The 19,449-nt window shown below is 48.5% G+C and overlaps 1 protein-coding gene across 1 annotated transcript; it reads right to left on the reverse strand.

The window, feature by feature from the left end:
• Window positions 1–8,318: 8,318 nt before the first annotated feature.
• LOC135393333 (glycoprotein 3-alpha-L-fucosyltransferase A-like) lies at window positions 8,319–9,635 on the reverse strand. Its single transcript, XM_064623803.1, has one exon. The coding sequence runs from the start codon at window positions 9,585–9,587 to the stop codon at window positions 8,376–8,378; it is 1,212 nt and encodes a 403-aa protein (XP_064479873.1). The 5' UTR covers window positions 9,588–9,635; the 3' UTR covers window positions 8,319–8,375.
• Between the last annotated feature and the right edge of the window lie 9,814 nt (window positions 9,636–19,449).

Below are 19,449 nucleotides of genomic sequence, written 5' to 3' on the forward strand. Positions count from 1 at the left end.
GATCGCAGTTAGATCACTCCCACACACCAATGGAAGTTTATACCAATGAGTGGAACCTTCTTCGTTCCCACCTGTAAAGCAAACTTCGCCATGACCTTTCGTGCGAATGTGAGTTCAGCATATCTCTTTTTACCAACCTGTTGCCAAGAGTATTACAAATGTAAAGAACTTGGAGCGACCTGCCGCCGAGGTTCCGGAGCGCAGCATAAATTATTTTTGTCCGATTCCGGTGCTCAGTACACGTTCGTGAGTTCTAAATATCTGTCAAGTTGAAAATGAATTCGCAATTCATAACATTCATAACCAGGAAGTATTACTAGTTCGGTCTCCACGCAGCCCTTCGTCAAGCTGTGAACAATACTGTCGTGCGCCGCTGTCGTGCGCGACTCTTGTCGACTCGTCACCATAATGGACCTTCGTGTGCCGGTGTGTAGTCCGATAACGGCGGCAAGTTCGCCAATGCACTTATCCCTTTTAGTTCTGCATTCTCGTCTTCGATGAGGCACGTATCCGCATCTTGTAGCTCATCGGCAATTTAGAGCAATTTAAAGCTCTGGATTGGACCAATTGGACACAGATAGCACAGACGCCGAGGCATCCACCTCGGTCACGCGCAGTGACTGTTGTGTGCGCTGTGGCTGAAAGGTCACGCACTGGGGCGTCGGAAGGTATAGGAGCAGAGGACAGCCACTTTTCCCGCCCTCATTTCAGGCTGTAGGGGCCGCGCCCACTTTTGATGGAGATCACGCGGAGCGTCCAGTATTTTTACATGGAGGGTTTCAGAACATCGGCGTGTTCCCTCGCATTAAGTTTGCTCACCACAGGTAACTCTTCCAAAGAAGTGCACCGCATGCATTCTATTACGCCAGCTTGCTGTAGACACACGTCACTCCCCCCCCCCCCCCCCGGACGATATAATTCCGACATCCCTGATCACAAAAGACGACAAGGGTATTGTCTCAACTCCCCAGAGGCCGCTAATCTCCAACTACATAAGCAGCATCAGTGACGAGCTTGTGCGGTTTGTACAGCCTAGAGCAGCGGGAATCGTGGTCGAGCACTCTTTTTCCTTTCTCGAATCCTCGAATGAATTCCAGAACAGTCGGTGACAAAATGTCGCCATCCAACGGCATCGAGTGGGATGTGTCTGACGTTCTTCACTCGTTCTAGTCGGACGGAGCTATCCCGTGTAATGAAGCGTGTGACCCGTGTCCATATATATTTGTGTACCCATGAAAATGAAATGAGATTACAGATTATGTGTACTGAAAATCATTTTACTTTCAATGAGCCCAAGAGAATTATTTGTGTAAACAATATTATCGTCTATAACAACCCTTCTGTCATCCATCTTTCGTCCTTGAAGTGGATGGGTGTCACATCCCATTGCTCTGGTAGAGGATTTCGCATGACCGGTTCCCAATTCCAACATTTCTCACCCTCGAAGAACCACTTCTCTATATCCGTATAGACCTTATGTTGGTAATTATCGCTGTAGATCTGCCCACATAGACGACATGCCGCTTGACGCCTATCAGTGTAAGCCTTGTACTCTCGCTTCCAATCGAAAAAGGAGCTGTAGTTCCCCCAGTCATGCACCCACATATACACCCCCAAATGCTGAGGCGAATCGATTGATAGGGAATCGATCGATAGGGGTCGATAAACGACTCAGGTGGGAAAAAGGCAGAATAGTTTGCGTATCGCATGGCTACAGGCACTACATCATAGGCACTACATCACGCTGTAGTACTTTTGCGTTACGTAATCTCGGCGCAGAGAATTCTCGAATGAAAGGTAGAAGTAGTACTTCTTTGAGAGCGTCTCGCAGCATTAGTCACTTTCGGCTGGAAGACACTTCTGTGTGCCACATCTGCCGTAGATGTCAACTTCGATCACTTTCTGAAATTCTTACACAAACAGTGTTCGGCCCCGGGAGTATCACAGTGCAACACGAACCATATGCATCCATCCATGTCTTGTCCAGCGTACGTTCCAAGGAGTAGTTTCCGTTCCTGCTAAACCTGACGAAGTCGTATTGGTACGGGAACCGGACATCGGAGTCGCGGCGGAAATTAAGCGTCCAGTTGACGTGGCCGTTCAATGCAAGAATCGTGCGGGGAGTGTGGACTGATGACTCCAACCCGAAAAGTGCCCAGATTTGCTTTTCACTTCGTTTTTAAGGAAGCTCGTTTCCTTCGAAATTATGGGCGTGAAATACAATACTTTCGTCAGCCCTGGAACAACCTCAAGACTTATCTGCTCTGTCTTGCGTCAAATATTTAGTCACGAAATTACTGTAGAATCCGTTTCACATAAGCACAACAGGAAACTGTGGCTTGGTTGGTTCAATTTTAGTTGTGGGCTCGATGACTTGACCAGGTGCCACGCAGAACATCCTTAATAACACGTTATTGTACGCAACGACGACAATGGTGAGCAAGATAATGGCATGAAGGAGACGTCTTACGAATCCCAGATGCACCGTGGGCTGTTCCTCCGGTGTTGCTTCGCACTCCTCTAGGTTCCATGGGCCATTTCTACCAGACTGTTGCCCATGTGTATTCGATGGTCCAGTGACAAATATTTCAAGTGTATGACTGTCTATGTCCATTCTCTGCATGCGAGTGCCGTTTAAGTTTGCAGCGGCAGTTACCAGAGCTCCACGAGCGTGTCAACAAAACGGAACATCCTCAGGCAACCGTGCAAGTAAGGCACGATCGCTCCACCTGCAAAGGTAAAATTACGACTAGAAGGAAACGACTAGAAGAAGGTACGACTAGAAGGTAATCTACGAGTGCAATGCCTTCCAGGATGGTTCACATAACGCAGTGCACAATTTAAACCATCTGACACAGCATGATGTACGATAAATAGACGTTATCATCCTCGCCACGTTTGTGGGGGGCAGGTCTCGCAACGTATTATTATTAGCCCGAGTGAAGTGGCGTTGATACCGTTTGAACCCACTGTGGACGAGGACTGCTGCACCAATGAAAATGGTTCCCATTCCTAGTGGAATGAAACTTCATCGAGGACGAGGTACAATTTGAGGCCCTATGTAAAAGGGAAGTCAAGACATGTTGGTTTCTTAAAAAAGAAAATGCAAGTATTAATTACGCCAAATTGTCTTGTTGCCGACTTTGAAGTGTACCAAGGGAAGTCGACAAGGTTCAGTGTAACTAACATTGGTCTTGGGGAAGTGTTGTTCTCTGGCTCGTCATGAGAATCTATCCCAGAAAGGTCAAGAATTAATTTCGACCTGTAATTCACTGGCATATACCACTCACGGAGGAAAGTGGAGAAGCATTGTTCTGGCATCGGAATAGTTCCTATCCAACACTCAACCAGGTGGAACAAATCCATATAACCTCATGTTGAAGTTCTAGCACCAGCAGCAGTACAATGCCAACAAGGATGGCGTGGACAGGTGCGACCAAATGACTTAACGTTACCACACTAAGGACAACAAGATGAACCTGGACCTGGCTACGGTGAACTCCGAGATAGAATACCATGGTGTGACTTCTGAACTGTGTGGTCCGATCACGGGTGAAGGTGAGCGATGAGGACACTTATCTGCGTGAACAACAGGGTGTGTACAGATAGATCTAACCGGCATTTGCACACGTAACTCGTTGTCCACTTACCTGAGGAACTTCCGGTGGCACACGGTGGCATATTTATGCATGCAAAAAAAAGAAAAGAAAAAAGAGTCATGCTACAAAGCTACAAAAGCATCAAAGCTACAAAATCAGAATCATGCATCAGAGCTACAAAAATCAAAGAAGCCATACCCGGCGTAGAAATTTAAAAAATACAGTGGCGATTTAACGGCAAATGCGGGAGAAACGCGTTAGCATTAAGCGCCTTTTCCGGCCCATACTTGACTTCCAGGTATCCACTTCCGGACTAAACCCGACTTCCCGTTGTCCACTTGCCGTCTAACCTGACTTCCGGTTGTTTACCTCCGGTCTATACTAGACTTCCGGTTCGACACTTTCAATTACTATGTATAAGTCCACTTATAATTAACCTTTAATTAGCCTCAGTTACTTTCAATTACCCTTTAATTACCGGATGTAACCGCAGGCAATGACCGTAATCTTGATTTTAATTTAATTTCCTTTAGTTCCGTTTACTCGGTCGTATTACTCTCAATTTCACTTTAATTGACGTTAATCACGTTTATTTACAATTATCTGCAGGTTACCTTCGGCCATCTTTCCTTTCATTTAATCTTTCTCTTAATTACATATGTCTTACGTTCATTACCTTTAAACTCCACTTTCTTGCTTTAATTAGCTCTAACGCTAATTACTCTTACCTCATACTCTTAATTACCTTCAACTCCTTCAATTTCATATCATTTGCCTCCATTTACATTTACCCTTATATATTCCCTTTACATATCCACTCATACCTCTGCCTCAGTGAGGCTTCACCATCTCATACACGGACACAGAAACACATACACATACAGCTTTTTTCCCAATTTGACACTCCTAATGCAAACGCATTAATAAACAGCGCGAAAACGTCGGCTTCCATGCATTAGAATAGGCAACGTGGCGACCTCAGGTGAGTTGTGTGCAGGTACCGCTAGGGACACTACCAATGAGCATTCAAGTGGGACATATCGTTTCGGTTTCCACGCCGATAGCTCTCCTAGCGGTACCTGCACACAACTCACCGGAGACCGTCATGTTGCCCTATTCTAATGCATGGAAGCCGACGTTTTCGCGCGACGTTTATTTTGTTACGACGCTGAGTATAGCTTCCAGGGGTTTGTAGCTTTCGCACGCATAAATACGCCACAGTGCGCCACTGGAAGTTCCTCAGGTAAGTGACAACGAGTTACGTGTGCAAATGCCAGTTAGGTTTATATGCGCACACCCTGTATTTAGTCACGAAATTACCGTAGAATGCGTTCCACATGAGCACAACAGGAAACCCTGGCTGCGTTGGTTCCATTTCAGTCGGTGGTTCGATGGCTTGACAAGGGGCCAAGCTGAACATCCTTAACAATACCTTGTAGTTGTTGTACACAACGACGGCAATCGTGAGGAAGATAATGGCATGGCGGAGACGCCTTGTGAATCCCCGAGGCACCAATGGCTGTTCCTCCGGTGCTGCTTCGCATTCTTCCGCTTCCGTGGCCATTTCTATCAGACTGTTGCCTTGTGTATTCCAGTGATTCCGATGGTCCAGTGATTTCGCAGGGGTAATGCACACTAGGAGGCAAACGATTACTGAACGAGCTGTGAAACGCGGACCGCTTCTACTTCTTCTTCTTCTTCGTCAAAAGTGGCGCGTAGCATGCGCTGTGGTGGTATGGTGGTGGTGATGGCGGCAATGGCGAGAGGGCTTGCTGTTCTCGGCCTCACAGAGGTGGGCAACGTCACGGCTGACGCCCTGGGGAATGTGCGTCCTGGGCCGACTTCTAAAAGAACTGTGCCAACATACGTCTGAGGAAAAACCAGGAAAAATCCCAGACAGCACAGCCGGCACCTGGATTCGAACCCGGGTACCTCCCAGTCTCGACCTGACATGGCAAGCACGCTTATCATTGGGCCACGCGAGCTGGTAGCATGCGCTGCACATGAGACCATTGCACAGAGTTCCACTGGAGCATTTGCACGAGAATGCACAGCGCATGCGCAGCTCTCGTTCTGGCTGAAAACAGCCGGAACCATTACTTCGCTAATGCTACTATGTACCATTTCCCCGTCCCTGGAATCTTTCCGTGAATGAGTGGGGCTACGCTTCCCAGGTTTCGGCACCAAAAAGGGTAAATAAGGGAAAGGACTCAGGAACGATAACGAACAGTTCTAATGCAAAATGGGTGCAGCTCGCTTTCCGCATGCCACGAAACACCTCTCGTCAAGATGCTGCATTAATCCACCGAATGCGCCCCGATGTGGCCTTTACAGCTCAGTGGCGGTACCGCTTGAGACAAGTTGACTCTCCCACCTGCTGCCACTGTGGTGCTCTTGAGGATCTGGAGCATATTCTTCTTCACTGCCCTCACTACCAACCTTCCTGAACCACACTCTCCGAGTCCCTTCGTCAGCTGGACTCTCGCCCTTTCTCCCTATCGAAATTGCTTGGTTCCTGGCCCAATCCAGCCCAGCAACGCTCTGCGCTCAAAGCTCTTCTGACATTTCTGGACATCATCGGACTTCGATCGTTATTGTGAAGGGGTCCGTTATTTTATTCCCCACATTCCCACCAGCAATGGGGTAGAGTATCGCCTATGGCGATGAAACTCCCCACTCTCCAAGGTAAAAAATAAAGTTGTTCTTGGCTGCGTCACACTCAGCAAGCGCAAGAATCTTTTTCTTCCACTTCCTTAAAACAGTGGGGCACAGCCTATTGGTCTGGCATGGAATGGCACAGCGGGCTCCAGGGTAATGTTGCATACATCAAACGGACACTAAACTTTCGTACAGAGAGAAGCAGCAGAAACAGGGCTGGAAACCTAAGGGCCAGCTCTCACTTGGCGATCCCCGGATGCGACGTCGTGAGCGGATGGCGGAAATAGACGCGCATTTCCGGCGTTGGGAGAGGAGACACGTCGAGCAAAAAAATTTCCATGCCGAACTTCTTTCACGACGTCGATGAGAGCTGTCGAGAAAGATATACTGGCGACCAGCCAGGTGACACAGAGAGGCCACGCCTCCTGATTTTTCATCTGTTTTGGACGACGAAAGGCCACTGTGGTGGGAACATGAAAATCGTGCGCTCCGACTACTTTCGCCACCCGCTCACGACGTCGCGTCGGGGCGTCGGCAAGTGAGAGCTGGCCCTGAGATGGACACTCAAAAGGTGAACACACGCAGCAATACGCTAAAACTACTGAAACGAAAGACATGAAAACGAAACCCTGGCGCCTCCTCACGTGCATTTGTTTTCAGCCAGTAGCAGGCGACATTCGAGGGGGCGCCACATCTCACGCAAATGAAAAACGCTGAGTAGGTTATATGTAGGATATGAAAAAGATGGTGTGAGATAAGCAGCGCCCAGAAAGGCGACCAAACGAGAGGGTGGCAGAAAGCGTGAGGGGAGTGCCTTCCGAACGGAAGGAAACAATCAAAATGTGTGTAGTTAATGCGCCATTAAAACTCCAATCATCATCATCATCAACATACCATTGCTTGGCGCCCTATAGCCTTGGTAGCTTTTGCGCCAATAAACTGTAATTATTATTATTATTATTACCAAAATGTGTCACGGTAAGATGAATAGCGAGAGCAGACGAGAAAAAAAGTGACCATTGGCCTCATCCAAATGACAATGAGGACAACGGGGGGAAGGAATGCGACTGAAGTGGCAGAGGAAGAAGTTGAGCAGAGACACTCCATCGCTCTCTGCGTTGTTTTTGGTCCCCCCCTCCCGGATGCCCTCCCTCCACGTGACTCATATTACACACTCAGTAAAATAGAACAAAACAACACCCCTCGCACAACAGTTAGCTGACCAAACGTCTGAACTCTGACCAAACGTCTTTGACACTCAAAATTTATGGCCTCCTGTCGTCCGCAACGGACACGTGCGAAGCACTGCTCACAGAAACCCGATCCTCCGTGTTTCGGCGTCAGATTTTGGTGACTGCTTCTACCACATGTGCGGGAGGAACGACGAGAAACCCTCAAAGTGGCCAGACGTTTCCTGCGAGAGCGTGGGCAGAAGTAAAAACGCAAAATAATGAGCCACCACATTCTGGCGACATTCTGACAATAAAGGCGTACTCTTCTCTCAACTCCTCAAAGGCGTCTCCAACTATCCAAAGGCAGCATCAGCGACGGGCTTGTCCGGTTCGTACTGTCTGGAGTTGCGAAATACGTGACCGGTAGCTGTTAGTAAACAAATGACGTCAATAGTGTTCGACAGCGCCACCAATTTGGTAGAGTTGAGCTAGGCTCGAAGCTAGGGGCGAACAAGGTCACGCCCGAAAGCCATGGTCTTGAGGGGATTACGATGGTCCTTGAAAGAGACGCGACCTTCGGTACTACTTTTGTTTCAATAGGAGGCAGCGAACAAGTGCCCATTCGTGGAACCCAGCCCTCCCCTTCGATTGTTTCGGTTTCAGTCTGTCTACCAACGGCATGATGACGTTTCTCTGCTAGAGATCTATTAATTCTAGAACAGTCGGTGACAAAGTGTCGCCATCGAACGGCGTCGAGCGGGATATATCTGACGTTCTTCACGCACTCCAGCCGGACGGAGCTACCCCGTGTAACGAAGCGTGTAACCCATGTCTGTCGATTTGTGTACCAATGAAAATGAAATTACGGAACAGGTTATGTGTACTGAAATTTACTTTCAACGAGTCCAAGATAATTATGCAACTATAACAATAACAATATTCCCTTCTACAGCAACCATCTTTCATCGTTGAAGGGGACGGGTGTCACATTCCATTGCTCGTCTAGTAGTGGTTTTCGCATGTTCGGTTTCCAACTCCAACATTTTCCACCCTCGAAGAACCACTTCTCTATATCCGTATAGACCTTAATTTGGTAGTCATAGCTGTAGATCTTCTCACATAGACGGCACGCCGCTTGAAGCCTGTCAGTGTAAACCTTGTACTCTCGCTTCCAATCGAAAAAGGAACTGTAGTTCCCCCAGTCATGCACGGTTCTCCACATATAAACCCCCAATTGCTGAGGCGAGTCAAATGATAGGGCATCGATATACGAGCCAGGCGGGGAAAAGGCAGAATAGTTTGCGTATCCCATGACTACGGGCACGACATCATAGCCGAGCACGCTGTAGAACTTTTCCGTTACGTAATCTCGGCACAGAGAATTCTCGAATGAGAGGTAGTAGTAGTACTTGCTGGAGAGCACCTCGTAGCATTCGCCACTTCCGGGTGGAAGACACCTGCGTGTGCCACAGCTGCCGTAGATGTCGACGTCGATCACTTTCTGAAGCTCCTTCACAAACATTGATCGGCCACTGGGACTATCACAGTGAGACACAAACCACGCAGCCATCCGTGTCTTGTTCAGCGTACGTTCCAAGGAGTAGTTTCCTTTCCTGCTAAGCCTGACGAAGTTGTATTCGTACGGGAACGGGATATCGGAGTCGCGGCGGTAATTGAGCGTCCAGTTGATGCGGCCGTTCAACGCAAGAATCGCGCGGTAAGTGTGGACTGGTGATTCCATTCCGAAAAGCACCCAGATTTGTTTTTCACTTCGTCTGTAAGGAAGCTCATCCGCTTTGAAATTCTGTGTGTGAAATACAATAGCGGCGCTTTCGTTAGCCCTTGAACGATCACGGGTGAAGATACAGCGATGAGGACACTTATCTGCTCTATCTTGCGTCAAGTATTTAGTCGCGAAATTACCGTAGAATGCGTTCCATATCAGCACAACAGGAAACCTTGGTTTCGTTGGATCCGTTTCAGTCGTGGGTTCGGTGACCTGACGAGGCGCCACGCTGAACGTCCCTAACACGTTGTTGTACGCAACAACGGCAATGGCGAACAAGATAATGGCATGATAGAGACGCCTTATCAATCTCCGAGGCACCGAGAGCTGTCCATTTGGTGCTGCTTCGCATTCCTGTGGTTCCTTGTTCATTTCTACCAGATTGTTGCCTTGTGTATTCGATGGTCAGTGATTTCACAAGGGCGGTTCCATGACATCGTCATCCTTCCTCCTCTTTAGGTAGGAAGGCACGAGCTAAAGCGTACGAGCGTCAGTTACCTTGCAAATCGCCTCAAGATTTCGTGCAGACAACCCCGATGTAGGAATAAATAATTTTATCTGTCTCGGCTTGCTGCGCATCATAAGTTGATGCACATGCATCAGCAAACGACAACGTGGTTCGTTCTACTTTGCTGCTGTGCTTTTACTTATTGCAAAGCAGAAGGCACATTGCTGAACAACATATTACAGTTTATTTGCAGAGGAGATCCTATAAAAAAGTGTCAGGTCAGTTAAAATTTTCAACCTGTAGCTACTCCAATGATAGTATCGCATGGTCAGTGTTCTTCCGTTGGTCGAAGAACCAGAGCAATTCTCAGCGCTTGACTGGCCGATGTGATAGCAGAGTAACTGACTTCGTGGAGCAGACCTGATAGCACAGTAGCTGACGAGAAGCGCTTGGTGGAGCTGGCACCGTTCAGGGAGGCTCACATTGATGACCCTGAACGAAGAGTGCACGATTCGTCAAGGGGGACTCCTAGCCACTTCACCGTATCCTTAATCACTGTCGACATAGTGTAGATCTTCCTATCTCTAAGCAAATTACCTACCTTCCTACCTCTTAGCCAACTCCTCGAAGAGTTGGACGCATATTTGCCTCTTGATTCCCATTAAAGAAGCATTATAGTGGTATCCAACATGACCAAAAACTGCTGCCATCTTGTAAAGCAGTATGAAAAGCGTTCCCTAAAATATTTCTGCCCATGGTTTTTCTTTTCTTTTTTCTTTTTGCTGCGACGCAATTTCATTTGCAAAATCGCAGCCGCTGTGAGAAGCGCTCGAACTGTAGACCACACTGTAGCAGATGTGGAGTCTCTCTACATGAGTTCTTGCCGGCGATGATGGAATGTCCCAACGGGCAGTCGTGCTTGGCCTCACGCTAGGACGGCGCCGACAGAAATGGCTGCCAGGCACAGTGGCGAGCGGCATCAGAGGCGAGTCTTCGTCCACGGGCCGCCACATCACTCCCCCACCCCCTCAGACGCGGAGCTGCGCTTGCGGTTGAGTCGTTGAGGTTCGCGTCGGTACTACCGACGGGAGGAATGACTACGGCAGTGGACGAGAGACAACTCATTCGGCTTGAGTTCGTGGCAGCGGGCGTGGACGTTCGTCGGCGATGTAGTGTGTTGTGCGCTGTGCTGCTGCGCCAGTGATCAACTCGCGTCGTGTCAAGCGTCTTCCGAGCGTCTTCCGGAAAGTGCTGCCGAGCTGACGCATGTGCGGCGTCAGGGAGTGAGGACAGCGACGTACCGAGAGCGGTAGTGGAGCGTGTTGCTCATTGAACCGTCGCTGATGATGCCCCGGGGTGCCATCGCGAAGTACGTGGAGGCCAGGAGAAGAGTGCGGGACCATGGCGTACCGTGACCGGTACGAGGCGTTGAAGCCGAAGGGTGCCGGGTCAGAAGCCCCCAGTGGAGAGACGTGCTCGGTGACTCACGATAGGCAGGCCCTAGCTCCATCGTCTGCTGCCTTGAGCAGGTGCGCGGATGTTGCTGCCCGATGAGTCGTCGTCGTTGTGAAATTTGGGACGGTAGAAAGCCGAATTGTACAACGGACCGAGGTGCGCGTTGTCCAGGTCACCAATGTAGAGGAGGGGGTGTCCCTCTACATGAGTCCTGATCGGCGATGATGGAATGTCCCAGCGGGCAGTTGTGCTTGGCCTCACGCTAGGACGGTGCCGGTAGAACTGGCTGCCAGGCACTGTGGCGCGCGGCAGCAGGGGCAAGTCTTCATCGTCGTCCATGGGCCGCCATAACACCCATCTAGTACGTGTGACGTCTGTGTCTGAAAGCCCTCCCACTCGTTGGTACAAAAAAAAAATCGTTTGCTACGAGCGGCTACAAGCATGAAGAGCTGTTCCTACCAACTCGCGTGGTGGCTATGTTACGTCGAGACTGGGAGGTAGGTATTGCCTGGGGTTTTTCCTCGGACGGGCTTTCAGACATATGTCAGCACAGCTCCCTTAGAAGTCGGCCCAGGACGCACATTCCCCAGGGGTGAAGTTGTGACGTTGCCCACCTCTGCGAGGCCGACAACGGCGAGCCTCACCATCACCACCGAGCTGTTCCTCCTGTCCTTCTGGCATCGTGTTCGCTAATTCCCAGTCGTGGTCTGTTAAATATATTGTGTGCTCATATGAGCTAAGTGTGCGGCAGTACAGCACAGATGCAGCGCGGAGTTTGGAGTTGCTTGAATCAGAAAGGTAGGGCCTGGCTGGCGCATGCACAACGCTCCGCCGAATGAGTCAGGAAGAAGCAAGACGCTCGCGTTATTCATTGTCAGGATACCAACCCTGATACAAACCTTCGAATATGCAATCTCCACTTCAGCGAGAGCAATTTATCAATCACCACCGAGCGTTTTTGTCGTACAAGCGCGCCGACTAGCTGGTTCATAATGACAATGAGGAGACCCGAGACAGGGGAAAATTAACAGACAACAGTTTCTCATACACAGCAAAGAATTTTACTCGCCCACCACGCTTGTACGGGAATCCCACAAATTCAACATAGCTAGGACACGCCGCCATCTTGACTCTGGAAGCGAGGCCAACCGGAAGTCGCGCGTAAGCTAGCAATGAATTACGCTGTTATTCGTAAATTTCCAAGTCAGATTAGGTTGGTTAGGCTAGCGGACGGCGAAACCATTGGTCAGATTGGTGCGCCATAACAGAAGCCCTGCGGCAGGCGAAACTGTACTTCCGTCAAAGCCTCGTTCCCAGTACTAAAGATATGAGCGACGAGCGTTGTGCACTTGAGCGTTGTGACTAGAGGCAAATGAAGTTATAAAATGACAGGCAGAGGCGGAAATCGCGTTGTTCACCTGGCTTGATAGCCGACCACGGGCGCCGCCATGTTTTTAGACCACGACAAGATGGCGTCGACCAGCACGCTATCTCTGTGGGTCGAATGTATTGTAGGGCACCCCTGTGGTTGTGAGCGTGTCGGATGTGGAATATGTGTTCTGTCCAGGCATTTCCTTTCTCTATTGTTATCTACTGCCCGATAGTTGTCGATAGTCTATCAATAGTCCCGTATCGATAGTGCTATCGATAGTTTTTGTTACTATTGATACTTTTGCAGCACCACTCCCGAGACATATTGAAACATCCACGTCACCCGAGGGCGTAACCACCTCGAGGAGGTCCCGTTGAAAGTATAGCCCGCATCTGATCACGTGACTTCATGGCTGATTCGACTACCTATTCATACCTATTAGCTGACTACTTGATCAGCTGTAATAAGAAGACATTACTGATATTAGGTGACACTAGCTGACATTAGCTTCCGTTAGCTTATATTAGTTGACATTAGCTGATTTTAGCTGACTACCTGGTAGTCAGCTACGACGCACAAGACGACGCAATGCGTAACCACAAAGTGGACGTCCCGTTGAAAGTGTAGCCCGCTTCTGATCACGTGACTCAGTGACTGATCACGTGACTTCGTAGCTGATCCGACTACCTGATTCATACCTATTAGCTGACTACCCGATTAGCTGGTAGGTCCCTACTTATTCGTAGCGGCTGACTCCCGATACATATTGAAACATCCACGTCACCCGAGGACGCAATGCGTAACCACCTCGTGGACGTCCCGTTGAAAGTGTAGCCCGCATCTGATCACGTGAGTCCGTGACTGATCACGTGACTTTGTAGCTGATTCGACTACCTACTCATACCTATTAGCTGACTACCTGATCAGCGCTAATTAACTGACATTAGCTGACTACCTGATTAGCTGGTAGGTCCCTACTTATTCGTAGCGGCCGACTCCCGATACATATTGAAACATCCACGTCACCCGAGGACCAGAGCCATTTATAGGGAGAGTTTGGCCATTCTTTGATCTTTTGCCGCCTTATGAAAGGAGCTCATTTTGACGTCAGAGTTGTCGTTGCACCGCCCAAAAAGCCTCAATCCGAGCGGAATCCCCTTATCAGCCATCTAGTCCGCACCATATTGATGCTGTCCGCCAGCTGGTCGACAGCTTCGTGGTCGCATTGAATGTAATCTATAGGAATAACCTGCTTATGACCCACTCACGCCAGTGATAAGGGGGGCTTTGTGTCCGAACTGAGAGAGTTCAAGGACGAAAGGCTTTCCAAGCAAGAGGTACGCACGTGTCTTCTCTCCTTGGAATGTAAACAACGATCAGCATCAATATGGCGTCGGCGACCGATTGACGACTGGATAACAATGGAGCACGACGAGGGAGGTCGTTCAGCCGTGACGTCGCATGACACGCTTTAAGTTAGGCTCCTCCTAATGGCCAAACTCTCTCTATAAACGGCTCTGCCGAGGACGCAATGCGTAACCACCTAGTGGACGTCCCGTTGAAAGTGTAGTCCGCCTCTGATCACGTGAGTCCGTGACTGATCACGTGATTTTGTAGCTGATTCGACTACCTACTCATACCTATTAGCTGACTACCTGATCAGCGCTAATTAGCTGACATTAGCTGACTACCTGGTTAGCTGGTAGGTCCCTACTTATTCGTAGCGGCCGACTCCCGATATATATTGAAACATCCACGTCACCCGAGGACGCAATGCGTAACCACCTAGTGGACGTCCCGTTGAAAGTGTAGTCCGCCTCTGATCACGTGACTCCGTGACTGATCACGTGAGTTTGTAGATGATCGACTACGTATTCATACCTATTAGCTGACTATCTTATCGGCGCTATAATTAGCTGACATAGCTCGTAGCGGCTGACTCCCGATGCATGCTGAAATATCTACGTCACCCGAGGACACAATGTGTAACCACCTCGTGGACGTCCCGTTGAAAGTGTAGCCCACATCTGATCACGTGAGTCCGTGACTGATCACGTGACTTTGTAGCTGATTCGACTACCTGCTCATACCTATTAGCTGACTACCTGATCAGCGCTAATTAGCTGACATTAGCTGACTACCTGATTAGCTGGTAGGTCCCTACTTATTCGTAGCGGCCGACTCCCGATATATATTGAAGCATCCACGTCACCCGAGGACGCAATGCGTAACCACCTAGTGGACGTCCCGTTGAAAGTGTAGCCCGCATCTGATCACGTGACTCCACGACAGATCACGTGACTTCGTAGATGATTCGACTACCTATTGATACCTACTAGGTGACTACCTGATCAGCGCTAATTAGCTGACTACCTGATTAGCTGGTAGGTCGCTACTTATTCGTAGCGGCTGACTCCCGATACATATTGAAACATCCACGTCACCCGAGGACGCAATGCGTAACCACCTAGTGGACGTCCCGTTGAAAGTGTAGCCCGCATCTGATCACGTGACTCCACGACAGATCACGTGACTTCGTAGATGATTCGACTACCTATTGATACCTACTAGGTGACTACCTGATCAGCGCTAATTAGCTGACATTAGCTGACTCTGGTAGGTGCCTACTTATCGTAGCGGATGACTCCCGATACATATTGAAACATCCACGTCACCCGAGGGCGTAACCACCTCGAGGAGGTCCCGTTGAAAGTATAGCCCGCATCTGATCACGTGACTTCATGGCTGATTCGACTACCTATTCATACCTATTAGCTGACTACTTGATCAGCAGTAATAAGAAGACATTGCTGATATTAGGTGACACTAGCTGACATTAGCTTCATTTAACTTATATTAGTTGACATTAGCTGATTTTAGCTGACTACCTGGTAGTCAGCTACGACGCACAAGAGGACGCAATGCGTAACCACCTAGTGGACGTCCAGTTGAAAGTGTAGTCCGCCTCTGATCACGTGACTCCACGACAGATCACGTGACTTCGTAGATGATTCGACTACCTATTGATACTAGCTGACTACCTGATCAGCGCTAATATTGCTGATATTAGTACGTTAGCTGGCTACCTGATTAGCTGGTAGGTGCCTACTTATTCATAGCGGCTGACTCCCGATACATACTGAAACATCCAAGTCACCCGAGGACACAATGTGTAACCACCTCGTGGACGTCCCGTTGAAAGTGTAGCCCGCATCTGATCACGTGACTTCGTAGCTGATACGACTCCCTATTCATACCTATTAGCTGACTACCCGATCAGCGCTAATTAGCCGACATTAGCTACCTGATTAGCTCGTAGTTGCCTATTTATTCGTAGCGGCTGACTCCTGATACATATTGAAACATCCACGTCACCCGAGGACCAGAGCCATTTATAGAGAGAGTTTGGCCATTCTCTGATCTTCTGCCGCCTCGTGGGTGGAGCCTATTTTGACGTCAGAGTCGTCGTTGTGCCACCCAAAAAGCCTGAATCCAAGCAGAATCTCCTTATCAGCCATCTGGTGCGCACCATATTGATTGATGTCAGTCAGCTTTGTTGCTCTGCTTTGTTGTCGCAATGAATGCCATCTACAGGAATTAACCGGCTTATGACTCACAGCCGCCTGTGATAATTAGGGGGGGGGGGCTTTGTTGCCAAACTGAAAGAGTTCAAGGACGAAGGGCTTTGGAAGGACAATGTACGCACGTGTCTTCCCTCCTTGCATCGTAAACAACGATCAGCATCAATATGGCGTCGGCGACCGGCTGACAACGAGACAACTAGAGCTTGGAGAGGGAGGTGGCTGAGCCGTGACGTCGCATGACGCGCTTCAAGTTAGGCTCTTCCTAATGGCCAAACTCTCCCTATAAACGGCTCTGCCGAGGACGCAATGCGTAACCACCTAGTGGACGTCCCGTTGAAAAGTGTAGTCCGCCTCGGATCACGTGACTCCGCGACAGATGACGTGACTTCGTAGATGATTCGACTACCTATTGATACCTATACTAGAGCGCTGCACGGGCCCGGGCCCCCGACCCGGGCCGGGCCGGGCTTGTTATTGGCTGTGTGCTCCGGGCCGGGCCGACAAAATACGCCAGCACCGCGGGCCGGGCCGGGCCCGGGCCGACAAATATGTTCCCGAGAGTCAGGCCCGGCCGGGCCACGCAGCTAATTCCACACATTGGAGATGCATTAGTTCATATCATCATGCGCTTGCGTCATCCTGTGCATATTTTGCAAAGACAATCAAAGGGTACTGCATTATGCATACGATTCGACCCTCTAGAACATTCTCCAAGCCACTTTACATTGCTCCTCACTCCTCACATATTTCACAATCACTTTGGCAAAGCTTGGTGAGAGGGATATTGGGACTGGGAGAAGCAGCTTGTCGACAGCATGCTCTATCTCCGCTAAATCTTGACAGTGTAACGATAACGCCCCGTGCGTTCTGGATTTAATTTGGTCTCGTGCGGTTACGGTGTTAAACCGCCATCACTTGTATGTTTGTCTTCTCTCCTTATAAATTTACTTATAAATTTGTTTGATAATCGCCAGAAACGCGTACGTCGCGGCTGGAAATACTAGGCCGGGATCTACTCGCCGGGTCACCGGGCCGGGCCGCATAAAAATATGAAGGTCCGGGCCCGGGTCGGGCCGGGCCATTTTTCGATGCGCCCGGGCCGGGTCGGGCCCGGAAAAGTCGGCCCGTGCAGTGCTCTAACCTATACTAGCTAACTACCTGATCAGCGCTAATTAGCTGACATTGCTGATATTAGTTCATATTAGCTGACTACCTGATTAGCTGGTAGGTGCCTTATTCGTAGCCGCTGACTCCCGATACGTATTGAAACATCCACATTACCCGAGGACACAATGTGTATAACCACCTCGTGGACGTCCCGTTGAAAGTGGAGCCCGCCTCTGATCACGTGACTCCGCGACACATCACGTGACTTCGTAGATGATTCGACTACCTATCGATACCTACTAGCTGACTACCTGATCAGCGCTAATTCGCTGACATTGCTGATGTTAGTTCACATTAGCTGGCTACATGATTAGCGCACTTGGCAGGGACGTCAGCCCTTCCTCAATCGAAGTATACATATAATTAACTTGGGCTAACGTTATCCTAACAACAGTAGTCTACCTGTGTTGACCCTGCAGCAGTGGCAATTTCGTAAAGCAGGCTTCACCTCGTGCATGAAAGTATCAGGTGAAGCTCACTTTTGGGGTGGTCACGTTCATATTCGGGGAATAGTCGAATATTCGGAAAACCTAATATTGGATATTCGTGAATCGTATTCGTATTCGAATACTTCGTGAATCGAATTCGAATTGGGTATTCGCGAATCGAATACTTCGAGTGATTGATATTCATTCGAATTCGAGAAGTCGAATATTCGCACACCACTATTTAAAACTGATTGTTGAAACCAGGGAAGGGTAACGGTAATGGTAATGGAAACAGAAACGGTATATTACCGAAATTGCAGATAGTAACGATAATGGAAACGCATACCATGGCCTTCCATTACCGGAAACCGAAACGAAATGAAAATTATCGTCCGGTATTGAATTCGGGTAATGGCAATTCCTGTTGTACGATGGAAGTTGAGTGACTTTCCTTTTTTTTTTTTTTTTTGTATTTTGATGACTCCATTCCCTGTAATGCTCTACACCGTATACGAAAGAGCATGGCAAGAAGGTGCACTAATGTATCTCGAGGGTGCATCCCTCGTTTACCTCATCCCAGTCCTCGGAACTCCATGACATCAACACATCACTATACTCCACCATAGCACGATGATGAGAACTATGATTTTTAGTTACATATTTCGTACTTTTTTTCATTTGACCATGACCATGGCAGTATTATTTACTACTCAGAGCGTTCGCTTATGAATGCGACATTGGATGAAAGGTTACGCCCATCTTGAGTTGCTGGACTCCGAGTGACCAAGGACATGTTCCTACATTATTCATTTTAAGGCTTGCAAGATGTGCACTTCCCAATCACGCAAAATTATTTGTGTAGTGTGCATGCGTGACACCGAAGCAGCACTTTTGCAAAACAGGGTGCTAATAGAGCCGGATGGGCTGTCCTCCCGCAGCACTGTAACAGCCGTTCCATTACCGGAAACAGTAACGGAAACGTAACGGAAACGAAATTGAAAGGCCGGTATCAGAAACGAATAATGGAAACAAAAATATAGCAGTAACAAAAATGAAAACGGTAACGAAAATACGTCCGTTATCCTTCCCTGTTTGAAACCCGTCGTTATTTCTGGAACGTGAAAAATTCAGGGTGCATTACTTTTTTAACAGTTCAAAGTGACATGCCAGTTTTAAAGTTCGTGATTTTACTGTCACAATACAAGTTTCTGATACAGCAATATTTCCCAAGAAAAGCACAATAAATAGTACACAATATAAACATTTCACCAGCTTTTTACAAAATACATGCGCATACGCATCAAAAATGCGACACAAAAACCCAGGCTTTCACATGAGAACGTATGCCAGCGTTGATCAATGGAACCAAAAACAGGTAGCCTTAATCATTTGCCACACAAGGATCTCCATTATTAACCCTTCTCTCATTCTGTTCTTTGGTCATGGGGCACAGGCTATTTGAAACTGGCCTGCAGCTTTTTGTCTCGAAAGATTATCAGACACTCAAAAAAAGTAGAGAAAGGTGTTTGTGCCAACCCCAAGCGAAACTTGCCTCGGCTCTGTGTCTCTCTGTATCAAAGATGTGTTTGTCATGCAACATGAAGTATAGCAGACAAGCAAGATTTGTGGAGCAGAGATATCGTGACGCCATATTGCACCCCAGTTGCGAGTCGACATTTTGCTGCACAGCACTTTCTACTCGGTTTGCTGTATGGGTACATAGAAATAAGATAGAAACAGAAGAAAATAAGATAGGAAGCATGAAGTCATAAAAAGTGAC

Source organism: Ornithodoros turicata, chromosome 4 (genome assembly GCF_037126465.1).
Source record: "Ornithodoros turicata isolate Travis chromosome 4, ASM3712646v1, whole genome shotgun sequence".
NCBI lineage: Eukaryota > Metazoa > Arthropoda > Arachnida > Ixodida > Argasidae > Ornithodoros > Ornithodoros turicata.

What these genes read in the sequence shown, in the direction of transcription:
- LOC135393333 (XM_064623803.1), bottom strand. Translation starts at nt 9,587, where the DNA reads ATGAACAAGGAACCACAGGAATGCGAAGCAGCACCAAATGGACAGCTC.